The following is a 17,806-nucleotide window of genomic DNA, read 5'->3' on the forward strand; positions in this document are numbered from 1 at the left end:
GTTTGGGAGGCTCTAATAACCCTCTATGCAGACCAGAGTCTTTTAATTAAAGATCTTAAAGACTGTTACAGGCATCAATTAACCCTGGCAGTACCCTAGAATCTAGGCTTTTGGCCCTATTTTACTGACGGAAAACTGAAGCTTATGGGTTAGAGCCAGGAAAGGAATATTCCAGGCTCACATGGCCTAGACAGAGCAAGCTAAGGGCTAAGTTTGAAGCCAGTACTGACCTCAAACTCTTCCCCTTAGGACAGGGGTTCCCAATCCAAGGAGAGGAGAGCACTTAAATCCATGTATATGTTTATCACACCTTGACTGCTGGCAGATGATAATTTGCCTGGTTCCTTGCCATTCAGGTCTCAAAGGTGACCTCCCCAGAGAGGCTTTCCCTGAAAATCCATCTTAAGTAATGTCTTATCCCAGTTCCTATCATATTACCCTGTTTTATTTTTTATTTTTTGCAAGTATTTGCCATTATCCGAGATTACCATATATCTTGCTTATTACTTCTCCCCTTCACTATAGTGTAAGCTCCATGAACTCAAAAACCTTATCTGACAGGACCTTGTCAATGTTCAATAAGTATTTGTTGACTTTAAATATGTATATCTAAATGAAGATATTTTCAACAATGTGTAGATGCTGTTGAAATAAGTAAATGTACAATTATCTAAATTTAAATAATACTTTTGGTATGTATTTCTCTCAGTCAGTAGATACTTAGACTATCATGTTAGATCCTTCTTTATAACATTAAAAAGGACCATCAGAATTTCTGTTTTTGTCATTGTATGGATTTAAATTTCTGAGCAGTCTCCTAACTAATACAATAATATGCTAGGCTAAATATAATTTTTATCTTACCTAAATGAACTGGCACAGAAGTAAGGAGTTAGAATGACTCAAAAACGAACTGTAACCAGAAAATCTTCTCCTTGAAACATTTTCTTTATTTCAAGAATGACACCATGTTTTTCTGGTTTTGGCTTTTATGTCACTACCCACTCCTCAGTCTCCTTTCCTGGTTGCTCTCCAACCTCCTAGCTAACATTAGAGTGTTCCAAGATTTCGTCCCTGGGTCTCTAACTCCATCCACAGCCTTGGCAATCTTATCTAGGCCGTTTTAAATATATTTTAGATCTAATAAACTTACAAATTTTTATCTCTAATTCAGACCATCCCCCTGAACTTCAGATTTTCAGGTCCAGTGTCTGTTTGACATCTCTACATAATTGTCTAAAAGTCATCATACTCAAAATGCCCTAATATGAACTCAGTGAGTGGCAATTCCATTCTTCCTGTTGCTTAGGTCAAAAGCACTGGAATCATCCTTGACTCTTCTTTTTCTCATATTCCAAATGAGTAGAGGGAGGAAAATGGAAAAGAAAAAGAAAAGACAAAAATAGTATGTATATACTGACATGGGGAAAATATCCAATGCATAATCAGTGATAAACGTTATAGAAGTTAAGAGTGTAATCTCACGTAATACAAATATTAATGTGTCCATTGAAATAAAAATGAACAATATACACTCAAGTGTGAACACTAGTTATCTCTAGATGGTTTCCTACAAAATTATACAGTTCTGTAGTATTTCAACATTTTGCAGTAATTTCATTTACTTTTGTGGTAAAAAGAAACATTTTTATATGTGAGAAAAAACTTTCAAATAGAGGAATACTTATTTTAGAAAGAGGTACTCTGTCTCCCTTTTGCAAGCTGAGAAAAGTTCCCCTACGACCCACTAATTCTGTAAAAGAGAATTTTTGAGAACAGCAAGTTCAAAATGGGAAGGGCTTCTGGATTCAGGTCCCTTTGATGGGGTAGAGCATGAATGGGGCCTGGTCAGTTCCTCTGGCTTACCAGCCTTTCCTCACCAAAAAGCAAACCTGCTTGTTCCCTGCTGCTCTTCACCCCAGTTCAGGAGGGTGACTGAGGTCTTGGCCAGCTGCCTTCTAGTCTTGACCCATTGTTCTAGGTTCCCAGCTGACTGAGCATCTGGAAGTTAAGCCAAGGCAAACAACAGCCTGACTTCCTGAGTAAAACACCTGTGAACTGTGAGAAGACACGGTGGGGTCAGAGCAAGTGCTCAGGTACACAGTAGGGCAACAAACAGCAAAGCCTGATAGGGGATAAGGAAAGCCTAGGAGATCTTGTTCTGGGCCAGCCATTGAATCTCCCTGTTGCCCCAGAATTTTCTCTTGTAAGTGGTGAGCTCTTGGGTTCCGAGAGGCATGGAGAAGAGGGTATTCTGTGGCCCCAAGAGTGCTCAGCTTGGTTGGGGGCGGGGGGGGGGGAGGGCAGGATTTCCAGGCTTTGTCCATGTTGTGCCCTCAGCTTGTCCTGGCTAGCTTCTATTCATTCTTCAGATTTCAAGTTGTAGACCACTTCCTCTTTTTTTTTTTTTTTTTAAGATTTTATTTATTCACTTTTAGAGAGAGGAAGGGAGGGAGAAAGTGGGAGAGAAACATCAACGTGTGAAAGAAACACCGATTGATTGCCTCTCAAATGCAGGGTCAGGCCCTGACCAGGAATCGGAATGACAACTCTTTGCCTTGCTGGATGACACCCAACCCACTAAGCCACACTGGTCAGGGCTAGACCACTTCCTCTTTGTAGGCTTCCCTACTCCCACCACCCCACCTTCCAAGAAGGGCTAAGAGGACTCTGCTTACACACCCTGCCCTATTGCACTCTAACAAGTTGCCTGTTGGTCTTTTCCACTGGAGTTTCAACCTCCCATGGTCAGGGACCATTATTCTCTTAACTACTGTATCTCTAGTACTTGTTAAGTACTCAGAAACTGTTTTTGATGAATGGATGAATATAATGAAGAAATGGCAGAGAGGGCAAGTGACAGAGAATTCCTCCGCTTGTCTGGAGTGTAGTTCTCAGGAGCCCAGGGCGGAGCCTCCAAAGGCAAAGGAAAGCAGCCAGGAGATTGGTCCTCCCTTTTCTCCTCCCCTCCGTCCCATTCTTCTGTCATTGCATTTCTCCCTTCCCCACATCCAAACTTCACATCCAGTTTGGCCTGAGATTGAGCTCCCTCTACTGGCCATACTCTAGTGCCGCAGGGAGCCAAGCCCAGGTACCCTCATTTGCTTTTTCTTCCCTCTGGAGAGGCTGTTTACCCACTTCTGGACTCTGGGGTTCTTGAGGACTGGAGCTTTAAGAGAAAACAGAGCTGGTCAACACACAAGAAGTTTCCTAGGCCTGAGCTCCCATCCCATCCCCACCCCCATTCTCGACACTAAGGGGACTTTCTCACACTCTCACCTCATGCTCAGTTCCAGCTAATTCACAGAGATGTTGATTTCTGGAGCCTTTGGCTGATACATCAGCTCTGACTGTGGAACAGAGATCTGAAGATGAGTTTGGAATAGAACAACAACAAAAACAGAAGACAAGGACAACAGAGAGAAAGGGACCCAGAGAGTGAAAGGATATAAACCCACATTGTGACGATCAGGGTTGAGAAAGACAGCCCACCAGAGCTGTGTCCCCAACCCTTTTCCACCCTCCGTGGGCCCATAAACTAGGGCCCTGCCCTAAGAAGAAAGATTTCCCTCACCCCTTCAGTGTGCCTGTCAACACAGAGCTAAGGGGAGCAACTGTATTGATAAGGTCTTCAGGCTTAACAGAGATTTTAGATTTTAGGGACAACTCCTGGATGACAGTGCTTTGCCCACCCCTGTTTCCTTCTCCTGAGAGGGCCCATCCTGGAGCTCACATCTTCACTCTCACTTCCACTGCATGAATACTCTGGCTCCAGCTCCTTCTCAGGGATGCTCCTTTCCTTCTCTGGCATCAGCTCATCAAGCCAGAGGAGTTCCTGTGGTGAGAAGACCCACTCCAGTGCCTTTCGGACCCCGACCAGGCCCAGCAACTGCAGGGACAGAAACAAAGCTCAGGGCTCTCCGCAATAGCAGCAGGAACATTAACAACAGTAACATTTATTCAGCACTTCCAATGTGCTAGGCATTGTGTATCATTTCACTTAATGCTAACACATTCCTATGGGATAGATATTATTGCCATTGTACAGAGAAGGAAAGTGAGGCCTGAAAGTTTAGGAACGTCAGAGGTCACGCAGCTGGGATGTGCTAACCAGATTGGTCCTGTTGCAAAGCCCATGGCTCTTTAACTTCCTCAGTAAGAACAAGGCTCGAAGCCACCTATGTTACCACCTCACTAAGTAACGGAAGTGGCAGCGTTGCCTTTCCCAGAGCCTCAGTTTTTGTTTTTGTTTCTTTTGGGGGGTGGGGCTTATATCCCTACCTGTGTTTGGTCAGCCCAAAAAGGTTGGGAAAGAAGTTGAATCGGGTATCCCAGGACTAGCCCATCTGTAGGCATCCCTCAGCCATCTTTCTTTGTTCTAGAATTCCCGACTGGGCAGAGCCAGGGCAAGTGAAAGGGGGAAAGAGTCTTCCTCTTATGGAGGCCTCGGCCACCCTCCCAGGCTCGGAGTCTCCCAGGAACCCCCAGGATACCACCCAGCCCCGAGTCACCATGATGGGGAAGATGATGGCTGCAGGTGTAGATTTGACTATCCAAAGCAGACCCAGGCAGGCAAGCTGGATGCCTGTGAAGAGGTGGACCCTTCTCAGAGGCACATGCCTCAAGAGCAGGAGGTCTGGCTGGTGTTTTGCTGGCATCAATAATAGCTGCACCCTCTTCGCGAACTGAGGGAACAAGGAGGAGGAAAGCAGGTGGCCTGGAGAGTTTCACTGTTACCCATTAAAGCTCAGCATTGGGGCAGTCAGAAGACTCCCTTGGCACCCTCCTCACTCAGAGCATGGCAGCGGAGTTTCTGTACCCAGAAGAATCAGGAGAAGAGGACAGAAGAGGAACTGGCAAGTGCAGGCAGGAAGTACCAGCAGGAAAGGAAAGGAGGAGTCGGGTTTCATGGTGATTTTAATGGGCTCACCTGGATGCTGCTAATTGCTGCCACCCCCATGTACAGGAAGATGCCATAGAGCACAGGCATTGGGATGAACTGGTGGAAAGAAATGGAGAGCCAGCAAAGGAGTTTGCCTCTGCCAGTTGCCCAGGTACCCCCATTTAGGGTCCAACCCCAGCATCCACATCTAAGTCTACTCAAGTCAGTCCCTTCCTTTCCCACTTTGCATGCCTGATCTCATTGAATCTTCACATCAGTCAAATGAGATAAATTCTGTAATTGGCTCCATTTTACAGATGGGGAAATTGGGTTTCAGAGAGACTTAGTAATTTGCCCATTACCTGGCTGACCTCTCTGATCTTGTCACTTTCCTCTCTGCTTTCTGTTCCTGCTTTATTGAACTCTCTTCCTTCCCTCAACATGCCCAAGTTTATTTCTACCCCTTGCAGGGCCTTTTGCTTTGCTATTTTCCTCCACCCAAAAATGCCCTGACTTCCTTCTCACTATTCATGCTTCTCACTGCTCATCTGATGGCCCCCAGAAAGGCCTTCTCTGATCATCTGAAGTAGACCCCAGACATTCTTAATCACCTTACTCTCTTTTACTCTTCATAGTAGTGACCACTACCTAAAATTACCCTATTTTATTGTGGGGTGTTTTGTTTTTTGTTTTTTTTTTTAATTTGTCTCCTCTCACCAGATTGCAAGAAGTGGATGAACTCTTTTGATCACAACTACATGCCATTCCTGGGACAGTGCCTGGCATGTGTTTTATGCTCAGTAAGTATCTGCTGGATGAGAGTCCCCTAGTTAGTAAGCCGCCGATCCGGTCCATCTGGCTCTTTCAATGACTCCACTCTCACCCAGGCCCGTGACCTTTCCCTCCCCTAACCTGTTGTGCTCCTGCCAGTGACTCTTGTGTCCCATTCTCCACACCCTCCTTGACTGTTGCTGTCAGCTTGTTGAACCTTTCTGCTATTATTCATTATTTATTTTTTGTTTGTGCATGTGTGTTGCTAACAGGGGCTTGGTCCTATATTCCTTTTCAATACTCCCTCTGCCCCTGCCACATTCTCCCAGGTGCCTAGCAGAGCCTTGCACACAGCAGGTGTTCTATAAACATCTGGTGAGGGAGAAATGAAGGGCTTCTACTTGAAAGTTTTTCTGGAGTGTGATGATCACACTCTGAGTCTAAAGCTTGTTGGGAGGCTGGAGCAAGGGTAACGCTTGGCCCCTGGGTTGGGGGGTGGCATGCCTACACCCTGTCCACTGGGTAGAAAGTCCACTGCGTAAGAATTTGGGTTCTCAGATCTAGGAAATGCTCTCTTGGTGACCTCTGAGCTACTTAATTTCTTTAACCTTCAGGCTCCTCATTTGTAAAGGACATATGCATCTCAGAGTTAACGCGAGGATTGAATAAGGCCAGGTATGGAGAAACTGAACATGCAGAAAGAGTTCATCCAGTTTTGGTTTTCTCATTTATTATTACAACCCTGCCCTGATGCCAGCCTGCCTAACAAAGGTACCTTGAGTATAGGTGCCAGGAAGATGGAGATTCCTGTGAGAATGAACACCACCAGGCCTGTCAGCCTCTGCTCCCTGTGGGGAGAGGGAAGGTTGGCCAGGGCCTGGGAGAGCCCCTGGGTACCAAGGCTGAAGACCCAAGCCAGACGCCACTATAGAACCTGGTGGGATGGAAGTGGAGGGACCTCCAACAGTCATCTATCAGGGAGGGGCCTTAGCTTGGCATGAAAAACTGGTGGAGAAGGGGCAGGGCGCTTCATTATGAGATCCAGGCCCCTCCATCAGGTCTTAGTTGCTCTTTGTTTTTATTTTTTTATTTTGTTGGAAAATTAGCAATCTTTACACTGCCGTGAAGACTTTCATCTCAGTTTACCAAGTTGATTTCACATACTTTGGATAGTATGTTACAAAATTGTTTTTGTGATGGTTACTTTGTAACACCAGAGAGGAGCTTCCACACTGAGTGGGGTTTATTAGGTGACACCTCCCCCTTGCTCAGCCCTGGCTGCCTCCAGCCTTACTTCAGTGGTGCTCATCTGAGGGCCCTCCCAGTCCCGTGGCTGAAGGAGGAGAGGGAAGATCTGCCACACCCATCTCAGAGCCCAGAACCCACTATTCACCCACTGCAGTGATCAAGGGGGCAGTGAGAGAGCCCTCTGGAGTCACCAGCTGAGAATTTAAGCTGCGCAGATAACTCTGCCTTGTCCCCTGCTGCCCTGCCTTGCTGTACACCTCTCATTCCAGCCTCCTGAATACTAGCCTCACCTGATGCCCAGGAAGCTGGGGGGCTCCCCCGGAGCACAGGCTCTGCTCTCCCTCCGAAGGCTGTCCATGTGGGCCAGGGAGATGACTGTGGCTGAGACATACCAGGGCAGCCCAAGTGCTGATGTGAGCAGCATCAGCACAGCCACACAGAAGAGGTCCAGATGGAAGCCAGCTCCCTTCTGCAGGTGGCGGTGGGGCAATGAGGATGAAGCCAGCCCAGGCTAGCCCTCTGGGGTGGGAGAGGGGAAGCCTGGAACCCACCCAGGGGCTTCTGTCCCTTGTTCCAGAGGCCTAGGGTATAACCTGGCAGGCCTTACCCGCAGTCTATATTCGGCACGGTTGAGAATGACCGCTGTGATCTGCTGGTCCATGAAGATGAGGATAGAGAGCAGCAGGGCAGGCAGGGCGGCTGCCACACTCAGCCACCAAGGGTTGGTCCCAAAAGAAGGTACCAGCCAGTCACGCCCAGGTAGTGTGGGCTGGGGGAGGACATTCCATGGACAGATTGGAGAAAGTCTCCCAAGGACACCTCACCTGCACACTCCAGCCTTGGCATTCTTCCACACACCCCTTACCACAACCTCTCCCCATGAAGACCCTGGATGCCAGGTGGGAGCAATGAGTGTGCATGCATAGCTGGTTCAAAGCATCCCAGTGCCTTAAAAGAGGGCAGAAGGAGGGAGACGAGCCTGGGCTCTGGAGCCAGGGGCTCTGGACTTTGGTTCTCTGGGGCCCTCCCTCCCTACAGATAGAGGAGGTGGTAGATGAGGCCTGCCCATACTTTTTGATGTACAGAGCTCTTCCTCCCTAGGCACCCATCTCAACTTCCAGGGTGGGGCAACTCAGGCTCAGACCTGCCTTGATCTGGAGCAGGGGCAGGGGCAGGGCGAGGTGTGTCTGTGTCTGCTCTCATTATAAGCGTCTGTGTGGGGGATGGGGCCCCAGTTGTCTCAGGTTCTGAGTCCCTGAGGCAGCCTCCATTGGAGTTCCCCTGTGTCCTGTCCTGGGGGAAGCTGGAAGGGAGGTCTCCAAATGCACAGGCAAAGTCTAGGTGCCAATGCAGTGCACTGTCATGCCCAGGAGGGAGCTCCAGCTTTCCTGGATCAGAGCAGGCAACCAGGGGTCAAAGAAGAGAGTAGTGGAATGGGTAGGGCCATGCCAAGGATAGGGAGAACCATGACAACAGCTAACATTTAGTGAGCTAGCTAACATTTGGCTAACGCTGTGATAAGTACTTTACACTATTATCTGTAAACTTCAAAACACCTATGGGATAGAATATATTGTTATTTATTATTTGTATTTTTAGAGATGTATAAATTGAGGCTCAGAAATGTGGATTAACTTGCCTAAGGTCACACAGGTAGGAAGTGGCAGAACTGGAGCTCAGACCCAGGGCTGGATGACCGCAACCCATCCTTCTAACTCTATACATAGAATAATAGCTACTGAGTATTCTTTGCTCACTGTGTGTCTGGAGCAGCATCTTATTCATCCTCACCACAACTCTGTGAGGCTATTATTACTATTTCTATTTTATAAGTGAGCAAACAGAAGCCTAGAGGAGATGAAGTGTGGGATCTATGCATCTTCTTCCTCTGGGGTCCTGTCTGCTGGTCGTGCTTTCCCCTCTCCCAGCTCTCACCTTGAACTCTCTGGGAACCATGAGCTTTGGCGTAGCTAGGCCCAGGAAGGCATCAAGGCCACAGCCCAGCAGGATGGCCAGGACTGAGGAGAAGTCGCTGAGTACCTTGCGTACCTGGCCACACAGTGGACACTCAGTCAGGTTCATGCCTGCCGTTACCCTAATCCTATACCCCTTCCCATTTACATGCAGGGCCCAAGGCCAAGAGCTAGTCCTCTCCCACAGAAAGAGAGGCAACACTCACCACAGATGGGAAGAAGCGGCTTGTCTTCACATGCTTGAGGGCCATGGCAAAGAGGAAGGAGGTAAGGAAGAGGAGAAGTGAGAAGAAGGCAACATCTGGGACTGTATGACAGCTGGGGCCACGAGGGTGGCCTCCCCGCTGGACACACTCAGGTGGAGGCAGCAAGGATGCATTGACCAGGCCTAGGTCCTGTAGGGATCAGGTTAAGGGTGGCAGCATGAACATCCACTGACACCCACTGAGACACCAAGGGCGCAGGAGAGGAGGTTCCCCAGCCACAGCAAATGGCTGAGTCTCAGTGACCTACAAGAGTTTCTCTAGCCTGTGGGATGGAAAGACCCAGGAATCACTAACTTCTTTGGCCTCCACCCTTTCTTTTCCAGGTTCTCCCAGGAACCAGCTCTCACCATACTTGAGATGTCATCTCTGTCTCTTGGCTTTGTCCTTGTCCACTGAGACTCATTTCCTGGGAGGCAGAGAAGAATTTGAATGTATGTCCCTCCCCTGGGAACTTTCTCCAGCCTGTCAGGAGCCCAATCTCATGGGTCCAGCTGAACCAGAAAGTTCTTAGTTCTGACTCATCTGTCTGCTGACTCCAAGTGCTACCATGTCTGCTCCTCAAGACACTGCCTGGTGCACTGACCCCTTCAGATTCTCTGCTTATCTGTATCCCTGGTGCCCAGAGCAGATGCCCAGCAAATGTTTGCTCAATGGATGAGCATAAAAATCTACCAGGGGCAAAAGTGGTCTTGTTCAAGCCTAGCACAGAGTCTGGCACTCGAGGGACACCTCTTCCCCAGTCCTAGTGTTTCCGTCCCTGTGGAGGGATATGTGCAAGTATAATACTCTGAGCTTCTTTCCACCTGGTCAGTCACTCAGCCCCAGGGGAAGAGCAGTGATTGATTTGATTGATGAGTTTGGGAGAAGGAACTGGACAGGTCTGGCCATGCCCCTTCCTCCCCTGCTCTTGGGAGTAAGCTGCCTGGGCATGTGCATCTAACTCTGCTCCTCTGGAGCAAGACAGTCCCTGTCCAGTGTGGCCATGTTTGGGTTTCATCACTAGAAAACCCATTCACCCATAAATATAACCATGTTCTATCAGCATTGTCAGCATTGCTCTGTTGACTTATTTTCAACTGATTTAGAATCAGAGTGGGGAAGAGTGCTGATTATTCGGTAAGTACTCAGAATTTTGCTGAACTTATCCAGTGGGGACAGCAAGGAGACATCCCCCCTCCCTCTTTATCCTTTCTCATCTTGCCAAGCTCCCTATTTCCCTCATGCACCTCCAGGGTCTGGGTACTGGCAGAAGCAGCCATATGTGGGAGAGCCAGGCCTCTGGATGGGATAGGCACGGGTCAAGCTCAGCATTTTGCCCACAGCATCATAGATGAAGATGAGGCTGATGAGGGCACAGAAGCCTTCCTCAGTGAATCGAGTTAAGTAGCGCACCAGCACACTGGCCTCTGTGGCCACCAGCACCAGGCAAAAGGTGGCCACCCAGACGCCCACCCACAGGCGAAAGGGCAGGTAGTCCAGGCTGTAATCTCTGCAGGGCGAGAGACGGGCAGGGCTTGACAGGGCTGTTCTGCTCCCCACTTAACCCAGGTCCGGTGCCCCTTGAGCCAGACCAATCCACCCTCCCCCGTTGACTCAGCCAGGACCAGGCTATTGAGGTAAGGGAGTACCACCTGCTGAAGTTGAAGAGTAGGCGTTCGAAGACCAGCACTGGCCCCGTGCTGCTGAGGATGGTGAGGGGCTGGCCGGCCATTAGGCAGAAGACAGCTCCAGCCACTGCCGTGCCCAGGAAACTTTCCAGCACCCCCTAGAAGCCAACAGGGGACCCTGTCAACACGGAACCCTGGAGTCCTCAGCACAGTCAGCACAGGAGCGCAGGCCTCCAGGAAGCCTCCTCAGCCCACCTCCAGCCCAGGGAATGGCGAAGGTCATGGCTGGAGAAACACCCAAGATGGGGCCTGCCCCACTTTCACATCTCCACCCACCTGAGCACCATCTGTGGCTTCTCCCAGCAGCCCCCCAAAAGTGATGGCATTGGTGATGGTGGCCAGGTAAATGTAGAGCACAGCCGAGAAGCACTGGGGGTGCAGGGCGTCCAAGAAGTCGCTGGGGTACCACGAGGCCTTCCGGCGCACATCCTGGACAAGGCCCCCAAACAGCCTCCCGCCCATTGGTCGTCAATGATACAGGTATCAACACCCCACACCCCTATCTCCACTACTGTCCCTGACAAGGTGAACACACATCGCTATGCTCCTGGGGTTCCTCACCCCTCCCAGTACCCTGACCCTGACTCTTGATTCCCACCCTAGCTCGACTCACCTGCCCGTCCGCTGCAGCTCCGTGCTGGGAGCGTGCGGTGGGTGGCCATGCCTGTCCTCAGCCCAGGCCTTTCGCGGTGCAGAGGGGCCCTTAACCTCCTGCATTTGCAAGGGGAGCCTGAGGTGAAGGGGAACCATGGTTGAGTGAGAATCTCTAACCGGTGTCCAACTGGGCACCAACTTCATAGTGCCCTGCCCCCTGGTGGCTGCTCCGTGTTTCTGCCGGCAGACTCCAAATCCAAGGGTAAGTCCCTGTTCCTTTCCTGGGATTCCCTCCCTTCAACAGTGGAACTGGACCCAAGACTGTGGGAGAGAGAGATCTATATGGGATGATGACTCCAGATACCTTTTGTGCTGAGAGGGCAGACATTTAGGTGGGGAAATCCGGACTGTCGGGTCCCACCGACCTGGAGGGAGCACTGTCACCTCCTCTAGGAAGGCATCCAGGGCTGCCAGAAGGTCATGAAGGTTGCTGGCCCGACGAGCTGCCCACTGGAATTGCTGGGGACAGGCACAGAGTGTGAGTAAATGCATGTCTGGGTTCTTACAAGCATTTTCACAGTCTCAAAAACTAGACACACACGAGTCATGTAGGCAGTCTAGTCATTGAAGCATTTGTTCATTAATGCATGTATTCAGTGAGTATCTATTGGGTGCCTGCTGTATGTCAGCACTGTGCTAGGAAAGGGGGCTACAGTCATAGCCAAGGAAACTTCCGTCCTCATGCCCACAAACACAAAGCCATACTCTAGCTCATTGCTGTAGTTAATCACACTTCGAGTATACACACACACACACACACACACACACACACACACACACACACACCTGTCCAGCTCACCGGGTCACTGAGGAGGACAGCCACTGCCCGGCCCATCTCATGGTAGCTCCTTCCCAGTGTGGCAGGACCAAGGAGGAGGCAGAAAAATCTGAGGAAGGAACCAAGCCTCAGGGAGGGTCAGAGGCTGCTATCCCAGCACCCCTGACTTCTGACTCCCCCTCCCGCCCCCATACACACACTCACGTGCACACCCACTCTGCAGTCCTGTCCACTCATCCCTCCTCAGTCCCCTGAGCACCATCCCCCACACTCCCCAAGAGAACTAAACCAGAGATTCCCCAATCCCCTCCCCAGTAAAGGCTCTTCCCTGGGCTCCAGGATCCCTCACTCCCACTCAGCAGCCTCACCTGCTGGGGAGGCGCACCTCCATAAGGGACCCCAGCACCACAGGATCCCGCAGTCGCACAAAGGCCCCCAGTGGCTGTGCCAGGAAGCTCAGCTCTCCTGCCAGCACAGCTCCCGCCTCAGCCCCTGGAGGTAGTTTCTGTCTCAGAGCATTCTGGCACTGAATGGGGATTCAAAGAGACACAGAGGATGAGCAGTTATTGGTGGAGGGGATGTTGGCTGGGTATCAACTGATGGGGAGTCCTGTTAACCCCTGATCCCTCTCCCAGCCCTGCCCAAGGAAGGGCCGCAAACCTGTTCCTTCAGGGGGGCTTCCTCATCATGAGAAGACTCTCTTGGATGGGCAGGGCCTTTAAAACAGGATTTTGCCGTGATTAAGAGCACAGGCTCTGGGAATGGATCCACCAGGGCTCCCTGACCAGCTTTGCCACTGACAAGCTGTGAAAACTGGAGCACACCCTGAGCCTCAGTTTTCTTATCACTAAAATGGGCGTTACTGTGGTACTACTGCACAGGGTGCTTGTGAAAATTACATGACACATGCATGCAAAGCTCCCAGCGCAGTGCCTACCAAGACCCCTTCACAGAGCTCTTGCTGTTATGATTCTACTCCATCTCCCCTCACCGTTCCCCCCGCTTCCCCTTACCCATGAATCCTGCGTTGAAGTCTAAGCTGAAGCTAGGCCACTTCTGGTCCAGGAAGGTGCGGGAGAGATCCGGGACCCTCCCACCCCAGGATGTTTGGTCCTGGGCCCAGGGAGGGACCTCTTACCCCAACAGGGCCTGGTGTCTTTGGTCTGGATGAGGTGCTGGGGTCTCTGCAGCAACAAGGACTGCAGCTGCCCTCTCAGCTCCGGGCTCAGTGACTCCACTCTGGTCACCTGCTCTGGAGAACAGAGATGGGGTCCAACTCTTTCCTGAGAGCTCTTGGTCCCCAAAATCTTCTTTCCTCTCTGCCCAGGTCACTTTCCCTCCTGGGAGTCACAGGGAACAGAGGAACCGGTGAACTTGATCCTTCATTCTGATTCTCTCCACCCCCACCCCCATGACAGGGATGGATAATCCCTAAGGCGGGTGTGGTGGGCTCTGGAACATTCCAAGACTTTGGGGGGAAATCTTAGAGAAATGACGGCATGTCTGCCCAGGCCCTCCCTAGAAAGGCTCCCAGCATACCCACGAGCTCCAGGAGGCTCTGAGCTGGACAGTCCAGCAGGACAAGGCCCTCGGCCAGTAGACTGCGGAGCTTCTGCAGGCTGGGCAGTGCCAGGGTGGGTACATGGGGGGCACTCCACCGGCCCCCACCTACCTCCAGCTTCTCTTCAAACAGCACCCACCTGTGGTAGAGAGGGGTGAACAGTGTTATTTGGGGCATCTCTCCCAGGTCCAGGAGTGGGGACATAGGAGAGCCAGGGAAGGTAAGTTAATGAGGGGAGACATGGGCCCAGTGATGCAGAGTATTCTTCTCCCCAGACAGTCACTCCTAGTCTTGGGGCTTGGAGAACTCAGAATTAGACTGCAGAGAAGGCTGAGCATCACACAGGTTGAAGGCCTAGAATATGGACACAGAGAGGAACTCCTGATTGTGGGTAAGAATACTCACCTACAGGAAGAGCTGGGGTCATGGAGGAGGCTCCAGCTGAGGAGGGGGAGGACCCCGTAAAACTGGCCTGCGTTTCACTCACCTGCCTGTCTCTCTCCACTCCAGCACCTGGGGCCAGCCCAGAAGCTCATTCAGCTGAATGAAGAGCAGAGGGTCCTTGGGTACCTCCAGTTCCTGGCTATCGGTGTCTGAGAAGCTATCAGGTCTGGATCCAGAGCCAGGGCCACTGTCCAGCTGTCCTGTGGGCACATTTTTATAAGCACTGTGGACATCAAACTCCTCCTGGCCTGGCAGCTTCATCTTGGTGAGGCTTGCACAGCCTTTTAGGACTAGTGCGGTCCTAGCTTCTGAGGCCAGGGGCCTCCGGGGTTGGCTGCATTTATAATGTACCTGCATGGAGCACAACACAAACAGAGCAGGGCCTGCTGACTCCAGAGCCAACCGGGTCACTTCCTCCTCTCTTGCTACCCCCACCCCCATCCCAGCCTAAGAGTGTTTGCAAGGCTAGCCTGAACTCTCCCGGGCTCTCCAGAAATGCCCAAGCTGGGGCCAAACTGTTGTGTGCATTTTCTGTGGGATCAGGTCTGATCTCACTGTGTTTTGTGTAAATGAACAGTAAGTTGTTGGCCAGGGTCTGAGGATTGACACCACCAGATATGCTGCCCCCTATGCTGTGTCAAATAAAAACACCAAACACTCAGGACTATTTTGGGTGTCACCAACACACCCTGAGGTCACTCACTTGAACAAACAGAGACTTAACAAATGACTGGATTTATAGAAGCCAGGCAGGGTAAGGGAGACAGCAGGCAGAGGCCCTGTCCATTAAATGGATGAACGATGGAAAGTGGAAGCAGTTCATGGAGCACACCAATGACTGGGTCTTGCATTCCTTTGTCAAACAACACTGGGGAAACTCCCCAAGCTAACCGTGTCCCTGGGGACTTCACCTTTAACTAAACCCCCCAGTGAGGATAGAGGAGCCAACTAAGGTGTGTGTCTGTATGAGGGAGTTCCTGAAGCTGAATAAGCAAAGGAGAATGTGGCCTATTAGCAAGTCCTGTTGGTTCTGCCTTCTGACTATATCCAGCATCCAACCACATTGTCCCACCTCCAGCGTACTACCCTGATCCAAGCTGCCATCATTTTCCACCTGAATTATTTCAATAGCTTTCTAATCTCTTCCAATAATCTCCCTACTTCCACTCTTCCTTCCTTGCCCAAAGTCCATTCTCCACACAACAGCTGTAAGGGTCGTTTTAAAAGGTTCAAAATTCACCCAATACATTTCCATTACTCCTAGAAGAAAAATTAAACTCTGTCATGGCCTGCAAGAGGTATAGTCTGGCCCCAGCCCACCCTCCTGACCTCATATCATTCTTCCTTTGTTCTTTGCTTTCCAGCCACACTGGCCTTTGTTTTGCAAGGTCTGCTCCTACCTGAGGATCTTTGCAGTATCTCTTCTTGCTGCAAGGAAAGCCACCCCCCCTAGATCCTCACATGGCTGGACCCCCATAACCTGAGTCTCATCTTACATGGTATCTATTCAAGGACACCTTCCTTTTCCATCCTGAGTTTCCCTCTTGGGTCTCTCTTCATCACATTTCTGTTTTATTTTCTTCCTAGCAGTTATCACTATCAGTAACTACCATCGGTTATTTACTTGTTTATCGTCTATTGCCTGCCCCTACACACAGACACACACTCACACAGTGGAATGTACCATCCACGGATCAGGTATTTTATCTCTCATCTTCACCGCGACCCCTGGAGTACCCAGTGGCTGGCCCTCAATAGATACTTCAATGAGCGCATAGAAAGGGAGGGTGGGAAATGAGATGCGCTTCTCCTGGAAGCCACGCGGGGGCACTAGTCCCCGCAGACAGGATCGATAGGGCCACTCCCTTGGGCCGAGCGGCGCGGTGAGCAACAGCGAGAGAGCAAGGGCGGGATTCTTGATTGTCCGCTTTGCCCTGGCCCACAGCTGACTGGCCTGATGGGACCCGGTGTTGGGGAAGCGGGACAGGGATGGGGAGAGAAGGCCAAGCAGGCTCCTCGGAATGTAGTTCAAAAGCCCCTCTAGATGCCTGGGAGCCATCTCCTCTCTGAGAAATAGGACTCACACTAGCCCTCCCCACCAAACGCAGTCTGGACTTGGGGAGATTTGTCCCGTGTTCCAAGGGCTCACAGGCCAAGAACTAGAGGAGTGAGTCACTATATTATTACCAGTTCAGGACACAGGGTGCCGAGTCCAAGGCGGGAGTTGGTTTCAGTCCTAGGAGCAATAGAAACTGGCTTAGGGCCTGAGAGGGCCTGGAATCCTGTGACCACCCCCTTCAAGAGTGTGCCCCAAGCTCAGGGGCCAGTGACTCAAGAGAGCCTGAGGGGGACAGGAGCATGGGCTTGGTGTGAATACCCCCTCATACAAACACCTTTCCTTCCCACCCCCTACTCCTGTCAGAGTTCAGATGGCCTACCATTGCCTTCTCTATGGCCCCAACTACCCTGGCTCCCAAGACTGCCTGCAGTAGAGGACCACCATGCCTCCACTCTCCCCAGGTCCCATTTCCGCCTCTTGGGCCTTGAGTGCCTGAGCTGGGCAGGTTGGTGAAGGATGCAAGGAAGAACTCAAAGGTCTGCCTGTCAGCACCAGCAATCTCCCAGACAGGAAAGGTGTGCTGTGTGGGTGAGCAGCTGGGGGTGAGGGCACCAGAAATTGCCCTGGCCCAGAAGTTCTGGGACTGGAGTCTCATCCTGGCTCAGTCACAGACTTGTTGGATGTCCTTGAGCAAAGCCCTTCCTGAGTTTTCTTATCAGCAAAGGGGGGATAATAAAAGTACATACTTCATAGGCTTTATTAAATGAAATAATGCATGTAAAACAGAACTGGCACAGAATTAACATAATAGAGAGGGCTGTGATTATTATATAGCTATGAAAATAGTCACTCCCAGAGTGGGGAAGAAAGAAAATATTATACACTGAAATGCCAATTGTATTCAACCCTTGTGCTAGGCACATTATCTTATATAATCCTTAGAACAAGGTTCTTAAGAAGTAATTTTTTAAAACTTTTTTTAAACAAAGAGGAAGGGGGAGAGAGAAAGACATTGATTTGTTGCTCCATTTATTTATACATTCATTGGTTGCTTCTTGTATGTGCCCTGACCAGGGATCAAACCCACAACCTTGGCATATCAGGATGATGCTCTAACCAACTCAGCTACTCAGCCAGGGCTAACTTATCTTTTAAACTATTTATTTGTGTGAGTCTAATTATAGAAGAAGAATTACAGAAGTTGAAGAAAAAGTACAGAGAGGTCTCTAGCTGGTACTTTTCATCCAGTCTTCCCCAATGGTAACATCGTACCTAAGGCTAGAGAGTTCAATATCAAAACTAGGAAAATGATATTAGTATGATACTGGTAACTAGACTACAGTCCTTACTCAGGTTTCACCAATTTCTACATGAACTCATAGTTGTTATTTTTGAAATTTTATCACATGTATAAATTCACTTATGAGTTGGGCAAATTGCTCAAACTCTTTAACCCTTGGTTTTCTCACCTATAAAATGAGGTGAAAATACTGTCTTCCTCTG

The 17,806-nt window shown here is 50.1% G+C and overlaps 1 protein-coding gene and 1 long non-coding RNA gene across 6 annotated transcripts in view; one reads left to right on the plus strand and one right to left on the minus strand.

Annotated features, from left to right (window-relative positions):
* LOC150000683 (uncharacterized) overlaps positions 1–17,806 on the plus strand; it is a 41,013-nt gene that overhangs the window by 20,596 nt on the left and 2,611 nt on the right. For 3 of the 5 annotated variants that reach the window (XR_016513297.1, XR_016513298.1, XR_016513299.1), the window contains 6 exons: positions 9,029–9,141; positions 9,464–11,287; positions 11,411–11,663; positions 11,855–11,939; positions 14,080–14,191; positions 14,311–14,509. This is a non-coding gene — a long non-coding RNA (uncharacterized LOC150000683). The remainder of the gene's footprint in view (positions 1–9,028; positions 9,142–9,463; positions 11,288–11,410; positions 11,664–11,854; positions 11,940–14,079; positions 14,192–14,310; positions 14,510–17,806) is intronic. The other 2 variants (XR_016513301.1, XR_016513300.1) reach the window with 2 other exon arrangements.
* Positions 930–14,577, minus strand: SLC4A9 (solute carrier family 4 member 9). Its single transcript, XM_090288184.1, has 22 exons — positions 14,289–14,577; positions 13,779–14,012; positions 13,378–13,491; positions 12,900–12,955; positions 12,608–12,765; positions 12,261–12,348; positions 11,766–11,920; positions 11,421–11,537; positions 11,084–11,258; positions 10,772–10,905; positions 10,367–10,629; positions 9,488–9,546; positions 9,081–9,269; positions 8,837–8,950; positions 7,509–7,670; positions 7,192–7,370; positions 6,429–6,501; positions 4,931–4,999; positions 4,512–4,685; positions 3,734–3,889; positions 3,280–3,350; positions 930–3,169 (listed from the first exon to the last, which is right to left on the minus strand). Exons 1-21 carry the CDS (start codon positions 14,503–14,505, stop codon positions 3,297–3,299), a joined length of 2,940 nt encoding a protein of 979 aa, XP_090144310.1. The 5' UTR covers positions 14,506–14,577; the 3' UTR covers positions 930–3,169; positions 3,280–3,296.

This window comes from Furipterus horrens, unplaced genomic scaffold (assembly GCF_987537825.1).
Source record: "Furipterus horrens unplaced genomic scaffold, mFurHor1.1.pri manual_scaffold_10, whole genome shotgun sequence".
Lineage (NCBI taxonomy): Eukaryota > Metazoa > Chordata > Mammalia > Chiroptera > Furipteridae > Furipterus > Furipterus horrens.

What these genes read in the sequence shown, in the direction of transcription:
- SLC4A9 (XM_090288184.1), bottom strand. Translation starts at nt 14,505, where the DNA reads ATGAAGCTGCCAGGCCAGGAGGAGTTTGATGTCCACAGTGCTTATAAA. An exon ending in GAGGTGCGCCTCCCCAGCAG is followed by an intron (nt 12,349 to 12,607) that starts GTGAGGCTGCTG and finishes TTCCTTCCTCAG; the next exon opens with ATTTTTCTGCCTCCTCCTTG. An exon ending in CTGTCCTCCTCAGTGACCCG is followed by an intron (nt 11,921 to 12,260) that starts GTGAGCTGGACA and finishes GCCTGTCCCCAG; the next exon opens with CAATTCCAGTGGGCAGCTCG.